This window comes from Mizuhopecten yessoensis, unplaced genomic scaffold (genome assembly GCF_002113885.1).
Source record: "Mizuhopecten yessoensis strain PY_sf001 unplaced genomic scaffold, ASM211388v2 scaffold11167, whole genome shotgun sequence".
Taxonomy (NCBI): Eukaryota; Metazoa; Mollusca; class Bivalvia; order Pectinida; family Pectinidae; genus Mizuhopecten; species Mizuhopecten yessoensis.
In genome coordinates, this window is record NW_018408913.1 from 817,133 (window position 1) to 827,349 (window position 10,217).

Sequence of the window (10,217 nt, forward strand, 5' to 3'; positions counted from 1 at the left end):
AGAATAGACCCTGGGGTCTGACCGAACCCCTAGGGACCTAGTTTGTTAGTCACAGCTTGGAAACAGTTGAGAGCCCCACCCTATAACGGTATATACAATTGCTGAGTATAAAGAGATGATTGCACATATGCTTCCAGGATGGCCTTGGGGACTGCCCCACCCTTGGAGACTTAACCCCTGGGTCATAACTTCGAAATGGTTTAGATCCCCACCCCAAAACTATATATACAATTGTTGGGCATAAAAAGACGAATGCAGTCATGATATTAGAATTGACCCCAGGGTCTGCCCCACCCTTGCAGACTTAACCCCTGGGTCATAACTTTGAAATGGTTGAGATCCCCACCCCAAAACTATATATACAAATGCTGGGCAAAAAGAGACAAATGCAGTCACGATATTAGAATTGATCCTGGGGTCTGGCCACAACCCTAGGGACCTAGTTTCTGAGTCAAAGCTTGGAAACAGTTGAGATCCCCACCCCATAACCATACATAAAATTGCTGGGCATGAAGAATCTAATACAGATATGCTACAAGGATTGGCCTTGGGGTCTGGCATATTCCCTTGATCTCATTCGGAGAATATTTTGCCATCATTGCTTTGGTATCCAGGTGAGCAATACAGGTCCTCTGGGCCTCTTGTTTACAATGAGGATGCAATGTAATACTTACATTTTTTTCTGTCCAAGCGTCATTTACGAAGAACTCTTTGAACTCTTAATCTTACGTCCATTGCCCATTTTCTTCTGTTCTACAGTTGCTCAATAAAGAATTTTCTCACATACTTCACAGGGTGATCCCGTTGTTGCTAGGGAAGAGATTAATATAATATCTTATCCCCTTGGGGTGAGATAGGTGAATCTCAACTCGAGGGGGTGGGTGAGACAAGGACAAGGATATCTCGCACTGGTAAGTGTGGATACAACTGTCCAGGGTAAGAGACAAGGATATCTCACACTGGTAAAATTGTGAATACAACTGTCCAGGGTAGGAGAAAAGGAAATCTCAAACCGGTAAAAGTGTGGATACACCTGTCCAGGTTAAGAGAATAATATAATCTTTCACCCCCTTGGAGATGAGACAGGGTAATCTCATCCCGAGGGGTAGGATTCTTAAGTTGTCAAACACGAGGCTTGCTGTTTATTTTTCTCTTACCCTGTTTACCCTTGTATTTTATATAGAGGTTACATCAATGCAAGACAATGTTGATGTTATGCAGCTGAATTGTCGACGTGACGTCATTGTATTGTTGCTATGACGTCATACAATTGTTGAGAATGTGCAAAGAACACGTGTAGCTTGTCTCAACCCTAGGGTGAGATAAGAAAATGCCATACCGGTAAAATGGTGGATATCCCTGTCCAGGGTAAGAGAATTCCTTGTCTCACCCTAGGGTTGCGACGGGGGGATTCCCCTATTCATAACAATGATATGACATCACGTCAACAATATAATGACATCACGTCAACAATCCATCAACGTCGCCTCAACCCTGAATTCAGCATGTAACATTATCATCACATTATGTATATGATACACAATGGGAGAACAGGGTAAGAGAAAAAGAATAATTCAATTGCACCCCCTTGTGGGTGAGAAAGGGGAATCTCAACCCTCGGTTGAGATTCTTAAGTTGCCAAACACTCGGCACAGCCTCGTGTTTGATTAAGAAAGCTGCTTAAGCCCAAGTAGGAGCTTTTCCTATACAGTTATCCCGACATATGCAAGTCGTTTTTGTGGGTTGAGGTGTGTCAGTAGTTTCTTCATCCTTTTTTGGGGATTCATAATCATATGAGGAGACTAATGAGTTTCCCTTCAGATTCCTATTACATGTCCGTCCAGCTGATTTGCATGTTTACAACAGGTATCAGTTGAATGAAAAACAAAAAAAGCAGACAGTCCAATTAATCTTTATTTTTTTATTACATTAAAAGCATTACCTAAATGTAGAATTCATATTTAATTTTTATCATGATAGATATTGGCTCAAACAGAAATCAGCAGAGACCTTTATTCATATTATATCTCTGTAATCAACCATCAGTTAAATATGCATAAAAAACGTCTATGACAAATAATGGAATGAATAATCTGGAATTCAGCATTTCAGAGATGTCAATCCGGTATGAGTTGGTATTGTGCGACAGAGCTATCTAGTAACGTTTGTATTGAAACATATTTACATTTGCTCTGCAGGCAAATGTCAAGACTTTAACTGCAATGCATTCAGAAGGCAAATGTTGTTGTGAGACTATAACTGCAATGCATTCAGAAGGCAAATGTTGTTGTTAGACTATAACAATCTCTATTGTGACGTCATCAATTTTATTGTTGTCAAGACTTAATTTGCTGTTCAAAGAACTGTTTTAAATAACTAAATAAAGCGTAACTACTCTATATAAATATAAATAATGAATATTTTAGCAAATACTGTTAAGGTCCTATAACACATTTCAATTTCTGACAAACTTACATAAAATGGGCTTTATTATGTTTTTCATCAATAGCAATGTGTATTATAGGAACTTAACATTTGCTAAAACATTCATTGCTTAAATAAAGTCAAAAAGTATCATGTGTAGTAATAAACTTTGACAAACTAATTATAGCTTAAGTACACAGTTCAGATATGCACAATAACCTGGTTGTACTGCCCTTTGTAAAATTTGCTGAATATCAGGCATTTCCCCCCCTTAAAAATTCTTTTGTAAGTCTCACTCGATATAATGAGGAACCAATCACGAAAGGATTTGCTTTCCCGAAAAATATGGCAGAACAGTATAAGGCTTTTATAGAATAGAACCGTATGCTCTTTACGCTGACTGAATGGCGCTACCAGTAACTATCTTGATAAAATACAAAGGAAAGTGAGATCAAATGTCTGCTAGTGGATGTTCTGTGAAGTTCTGCAAACCCCAGTTGACATATTCCTAAATGGAATTCACTAGTCTGGCCATGAGAGTAATTGAAATTCAAAAGAAGAGATGACCAGACATTAAATGGGGAGTCTCGGCAAATTTAATCCAGTTTACATGTTTCAGCCCACTAGTTGGGCCATCATCAGAAAGCCGAGACTCCCCATTTGATGTTGTCTGGTCATCTCTTGTTTTGAATATCTTGATAAAAGAAAGCCGTATGGCAGAATACAATACACATGTTAGATAATTCAGTCAAAATCAAAATTAAACCTTGGTAAAACGCAGAAAACCATCAAAATCAAAGCCTAAAACAGATATAGAGGAATTGAAATAAATTATAATCAGTGTATGATATAATGTTATCACATAATACCTAAAATATTATGAAATTAATGTCTTAATTAAAAGCAAACTATCACTAGAGTAAAATTTTAGCTATTAATCACACATTTAGTAATTGATTTCCCCCTCCCTCTCCCCCACCCTGCATACACACACCAATAAATTCATCTTATCCAGCAAGCCTTATTTGTCAATAAAAAATGTGAACATGTATAACCAAATGTTGATTAGGATTCATTCTGGAGATGTATACTTTTGTACATAATTTGTACATGTAAGCATCTTTGTTGCAAACAAGTACATGAATTGAAAATCCATCATGCAATATTTTTTAAATGACAGAAATAACACCAAAACGGCAAACATGTTTGAAACGTCATTTGATAAAAACTATGAATATTTCACACTACCTTTCTTCAAATGAACACTACATTTAACATAAAGCTCTCTTGAGACAACTTGGATATGATCCACAAGACAATGTTAACATTCTAAAGGAGTCTATGTTACTGTGGAAATGTTAAATTATATATCTTTTCACACCACTCAGCAAAGTTTGTGCAAAATCATTAACCACATACGATCACAAAATGCTTAAATAGAGAAAACACTAAAATATTACAAAGTTCAAATCAAAAGGGCTATCTATACAATGAATCAACTAATTATGTCTTCAATTCACTTTTTATAGTTAAACATTAAAACCAAGTTATATTATAACTTCATGTATGTACAAAATGTATATACAATTGACATAAATCATTTAAAAAGTTGCAAACATGTCCAACTCTAACTTTTTGTTAAGTCTTGCATTGACAGTTGCAACCTTGGATGTAATTAATAATGAAAATATAACACACCAACAAAATTAATACATGTATATATGTTTATGACTCCTGGGCACGAATTGTGAATAAGTAGACATAAGTCCATGTTGTTTTACTTTTCAGTTACAAAGTAATTTATGATTTAGCTTTTGTGTATACACTATAAAATAGAATATTTCACAAAACGTTGGTTGATTTCTAAAAGAAAAAGTTATTTTTAACGTCATTTGAGATTTGGACTTAACCTTAAGATTGTTTTATGATCCTGGTTTTCAGGAGAACAGAACTGGACAGCATCAATGGTTGGTAATATAACATTGCAAGTTCCCAGCTTTGTAAAACAGTCATAATACAAAATGTTCGTATGGATCTAGAATGAATTACAATTTTACTGTGTAGCTAATCTGAGTATAAACTTTTACCAACTCTGATGTTGCTAAAAGGGTTTGCACATACACTTGTCATGTTTGTGCAGTTTTGCAGTATTGAAGACTGAAAACTATGGTCATAATTTATCCAACAAGGACAATCAGCCTCATTATTTTTTGTTTTTCTTCTTCCCTCCTTGCTTTGCTTTCTGAGACGGTCCTTTCTGAGACGGTGCTTTCTGAGATGATGGCTCACTTTGAGATTTTGCTTGTTTAGCCTTGTTTTTCTTAAACTCCTTAATTACATCTTGGCCAATTATACCATTGGCTTCCTCAAAGATGTCCTTTTTGTATTTTCTATCCATACCTTCAACATTAATCATTATTTCATAGGCCTTGAGGATGGTAACGCATCTATCCCGCTCCTCTGGATCATTTTCCAAAAGAAGGTCAGATACTTGGTCTTCAGGCCAATTATCAGGGCAGAACTTAATCTTCTCAAAGTCTCCCATATTTCCCTCACCTCCATCCTTCATCCTTGTATAAACAACCTGCATATACAGAGTAAACAACAACGTTATTATCTAAAATAATATATTCACAATGACAAGGTTTCCAAAAGTTTCAGAATTTCTAAAAAGAAAAGAATATCAAATGATTTCGCTGAAATAACTTTAAAATGTCAAAATACTTTATAGGAAGTAATGCAAAAGTATACTATAACAGTAAGTAAATCTACCATCTCAGACAATTATGTATTAAGATTGTTTTATTACCAAAATGTTTGTGATCCTTAAAATGGAAATCAAAATACAGTTTTATGTTTATATATATTTATACATAAATGTGGACCAGCTGTTCCACATTTAACAACAGTACAAACCTTTGTATCGTAGATATTTGTGCCATCAAGAAGAACTTCAAACTCGTCAAACAGGGTTTTAGACACCTTGCCACAACCATGGAAGACCTGAAAGTACATGCACCATCTTACTAAGTTACCGTCTTACACAACAGACCCAGCTTCAGTGTTAAGCTGACTATACATACACTTTGTAAAGAAACACAAACTGTAACGCAATCCGAATGTTTGTTTGTTAGAGTGGTTTAACATCCATTTGACAATAGGATACAATAGGATACAAGCAACCAGCAGAGGAAGATTCTATACTTTCAGTTCTTCAAAAGGAAGTCATTTGAAGTGTTTGACACATTTGATCCCTGAGACCTTGAAAGTAAGGTCAAGGTCATTTCCATTCTCAAACTTTGCTGGGCTCTATCCCAGGAAACCACCAGCCAAATACATGTATAAGGATTCTATAACTTTCAGTTCTTCAGAAGAAGTCATTTGAAGTATTTGACCCCTGCGACCATGAAAGTTGGTCAGTCATTTTAGTTCTCAAGCTTTTTCTGGCTCTTTCCAAGGAAGCCACCAGCCAAATATGAAGATTCTGTACCTTTCAGTTCTTCAGAAATCGTTTGAAGCAGTTCACATATTTGACAGCTGAGACCTTGAAAGTATATCAAGGTAATTTTTATTCTCATACTTAGTCTGGCTTTATCCCAGGAAGCTACCAGCCAAATATGAAGATTTTATACCTTTCAGTTCTTCAGAAGAAGTCATTTGAAGTGTTTAACATGTTTGACCCCTGTGACCTTGAAAGTAGGTCAAGGTAATTTTTATTCTCAAACTTTGTCAGGCTCCTACCAACGAAGATTTCAGCCAAATATCATAGCTCTAGGCCTGTCCGTTCTTAAAAGAAGTTGACGGACGACGACAGGCAGGTGAGCTAAAAGTGATTTAGATAATTTTCCACTTTCTGGACAATTTGACAATAGAATTTTATGGTTCATTTAAATTCTGATGTTTACCAATTACCATAAGTTGTAAAACTTGAGCAAATAAAGAACTGAACTGAACTGCACCTGTCCAGTAGTAAGATGTGGGAAAATAAGTAGTATATATACAGACAAAACCTATTACTGGATCAAAGAGAAATCTTGGTAAATGATAATGACCTAATGATGATCACATCGTTTACTTATTCTGCATTATTTTGTTCCAAGATTTCCTTATCTGTTTTAAGACAGTCACAAGGCTGTCACAGATTACTACCTTAGGGAAGGCCTTAGAAGTGAGAAAATCTTGTAATGTGCCCTCTGTCATCAAAGTTGGATTCTCCTTCACAGGAAACAGGAAGCAGTCCTTCCTGTCCACACACATGATGTGGGAAATGCTGCCGCCTTCCTCCCCCAACTTGTCTCCATAGCAACGAACGGCCACTGCTGACTTTTTCTCACAAATCTCTTTCAAGGTACATTTACTTATGTCAGCATCATCAATTTTTGTAGTGGTGTATTCTGTAAAACACAGAGAATACAAATTAAATTCAAAATAAATAATATGTTAGATATTTTCAACTATCCATTACTTTAGGTCGAAATGATGTATGAATACAGTTTAAGGTATAACTTACTAGTACAACTTAGAGTTGCTAATTTGTATCGATTTTCAGGTTGGCTCCTATCTCAATGACTCGTTGTAATGTTGAAAGTTTTCATGCTGTAGTCAAACCATGGTTCATCATAGAAAATTATGTTCAATTAACCACAGTCTGATGTAAAAAGACTGATCATCAATTAAATTGATTAATTAATCAGAGCAGCACTATTAAAGTACCTAGCTGACTTAGTCAGCTACAATCTACAAACGTATCTAACGTGTCACACAAAAAGAATTTAGACACGTTTATAGAGTGTACAGTCTCATTCACAGAAACCTGTAGAGTAGTACCTACATGTAGCTGACAACAGAATCTCGACTCATTGATAGACTTATACAGGTTTACACAGTGTACAGTCTCATTCACAGAAACCTGTAGAGTAGTACCTACATGTAGCTGACAACAGAATCTAGACATATTGATAGACTTATACAGGTTTACAAAGTGTACAGTCTCATCCACAGAAACCTGTAGAGTAGTACCTACATGTAGCTGACAACAGAATCTAGACTCATTGATAGACTTATACAGGTTTACAGAGTGTACAGTCTCATCCACAGAAACCTGTAGAGTAGTACCTACATGTAGCTGACAACAGAATCTAGACTCATTGATAGACTTATACAGGTTTACAGAGTGTACAGTCTCATCCACAGAAACCTGTAGAGTAGTACCTACATGTAGCTGACAACAGAATCTAGACTCATTGATAGACTTATACAGGTTTACAGAGTGTACAGTCTCATCCACAGAAACCTGTAGAGTAGTACCTACATGTAGCTGACAACAGAATCTAGACTCATTGATAGACTTATACAGGTTTACAGAGTGTACAGTCTCATCCACAGAAACCTGTAGAGTAGTACCTACATGTAGCTGACAACAGAATCTAGACTCATTGATAGACTTATACAGGTTTACAGAGTGTACAGTCTCATCCACAGAAACCTGTAGAGTAGTACCTACATGTAGCTGACAACAGAATCTAGACTCATTGATAGACTTATACAGGTTTACAGAGTGTACAGTCTCATCCACAGAAACCTGTAGAGTAGTACCTACGTGTAGCTGACAACAGAATCTAGACTCATTGATAGACTTATACACGTTTATAGAGTGTACAGTCTCACCTTTTATATATGTAGCTCCAAACTAAAGTACTTGATTAGCACATATTTATGGATGTTTGACAAATTGAAGTCTATTTGTAGTATTTGACTTTTGAGAAACATGTCAGTGCTGTTTAAGACATTTAGCCTAGAGAGAATACAAGAAAGCATTAGAAAATAAATAAATTATGAATAGAAGAAATGGTACTTTGAATGATTGAAAGAATTAAATAATGAATGAAGAAGCACTTGATTAATTTTATTTAAGAAAATAAAATGTGAAGGGTGATGTCTGAGGCAGTTACAAATATTATACAGTTATCAGACTTGTCAATTTTTTAAAGGCCAATGCAAGTGATGACTAATAAAAATCCTGGTCAAATCACTACCAATATAGGTCATTGTGGAAAATGTCAAAACATTACAGGATTTCGACTTTTTTTATGTTACATTACTTTAATTCCAAAGCTATTAAATATTTGGAGGAACAACCATTTGCCTTCATATACTCTTAAATGTTTTTTGTACTCTTTTGCTGATATATTTTTTAATTTCTGTTTTAGAAAAAGGGCTACTGAGCCAATTAACTATTTTTAACCAATTTCTGACATTGGGTGTGACTTGATCACAGACCTGTTCAGTTTTATCAACTTCTGTAAATTTTGAGAATGTAAGACATCCATCGCATTTGTTATTTGCAGTCAGCATCTCAAGAATTCCACAAATTATGACAAAAGTATAAAATATGAAACAATTTAATGCCTGGCCAATATTTCATTAACATGCACTCATGTTTGATTGGGTGGGTTGTTACATCAATGACAGGACTGGCATGGCCTTTCCATATTTTATTGAAACTTGAAGATTTTTACCATGGTACACTTTGTATAATAAACATACTTTTACTTCTATCTGACTATCTGAGCTAAAACCTCAGTAAAACCCAGCCGGATCGACCCGTCAACTAACTGCTATAAAGGAGGAATGTGGAAGAAATTAACACTTATCAGATACGTCCCAGGACACAGTATTTCAAGGTCATACAGGACTGACACACTGGATTTTGGTGACTTGACAGGTTTTAATGGTCCTAATGTTGAATGTGTTTAGTGCTATGCTCTATAGAATGAGAGATTAAGATAATCTTAATTCATTGAATCTTTAGAAACAAGCCTTTATAGGTAGCAATACAATCTTCTGAAAGTGCAATGAACATTATTTGAAAATAAGAGATATAACTGACCTTCCTCCACTAAAACGTCTGATTCTGCTTCTTGTTGGCCATCATCCCAAGCATCAGTCACATCTTCAGGTTGGTTGGCTTCCTCAGCAACAGGTTGGTTTGGTATCTCATCAACTGCTTTGTTGATTTTCTCATCAACTGCCGGAGTATCTGTTTTCTTTCTTTTTTCTTCACAAGCAGCTTCTTTTGAATTGCTTCCTTCAAGAAAGTCATTTTGTAAGTCATATTCTATACTGTCAGACTGGTCTTCATTCTTTTCTTCCTTTTTCTTCTCTTGACGTCCAGTCTTTTTCTTCCCTCCCTCACTGTCTTCCTCTCGTTCACGCTTTTTGGTTTTCTTACTTTTCTTACTTTTAGAGGGAACTTCTTGAGCATTGGCCTTCGTTACACACTTGTCAAAGTGTATCATCATCCCTGACAGAGAAAAAAGAAATTTGTACATGATATACTGCTCTGTGACTGAACTTAAGGTCATTGGAGTGTATCGATAAACGGAAACAGGAAGTACATCCCTAGTTGAAAATCCAATGTAGGGAGACAGTATCACAATTTCCGCAAATTCTAATGTTTAATATTAAACTGATGAATAACAGTGTGTTCTCTCAATATTAAAGTATTTCAAAGCAATCCAGGCATTAATTCAGGTTTTTTAATTATCAATGAGTCACATGTGTCCATTTTTCTGTACTTCAGGAAACCGGCTTCCTATTTCACTACTGTGAAGTTTTTCAAGAACGATAACTCTTACCTGCAATTACTATGTGTATATATGGTTTTATTATAAAATGTCAATTTTTATATCGTGTATAGAGAATTAATTTTACACAATTTCAGCATTTATTAAATTGATATACATTAATGCAATACTAATATATGTCAGTATCATTTTTATTGACATTATTTT

At 35.5% G+C, this 10,217-nt stretch overlaps 1 protein-coding gene across 1 annotated transcript in view; it reads right to left on the minus strand.

Moving 5' to 3' along the window:
• Window positions 1-2,818: 2,818 nt before the first annotated feature.
• LOC110467255 overlaps window positions 2,819-10,217 on the minus strand; it is a 31,319-nt gene continuing 23,920 nt past the window's right edge. Inside the window, exons 9-12 of the mRNA XM_021524298.1 lie at window positions 9,314-9,727; window positions 6,574-6,818; window positions 5,341-5,427; window positions 2,819-5,008 (exon numbers count right to left, since the gene is read on the minus strand). Coding sequence (XP_021379973.1) covers window positions 4,628-5,008; window positions 5,341-5,427; window positions 6,574-6,818; window positions 9,314-9,727 — 1,127 coding nt within the window. The 3' untranslated portion in view covers window positions 2,819-4,627. The remainder of the gene's footprint in view (window positions 5,009-5,340; window positions 5,428-6,573; window positions 6,819-9,313; window positions 9,728-10,217) is intronic.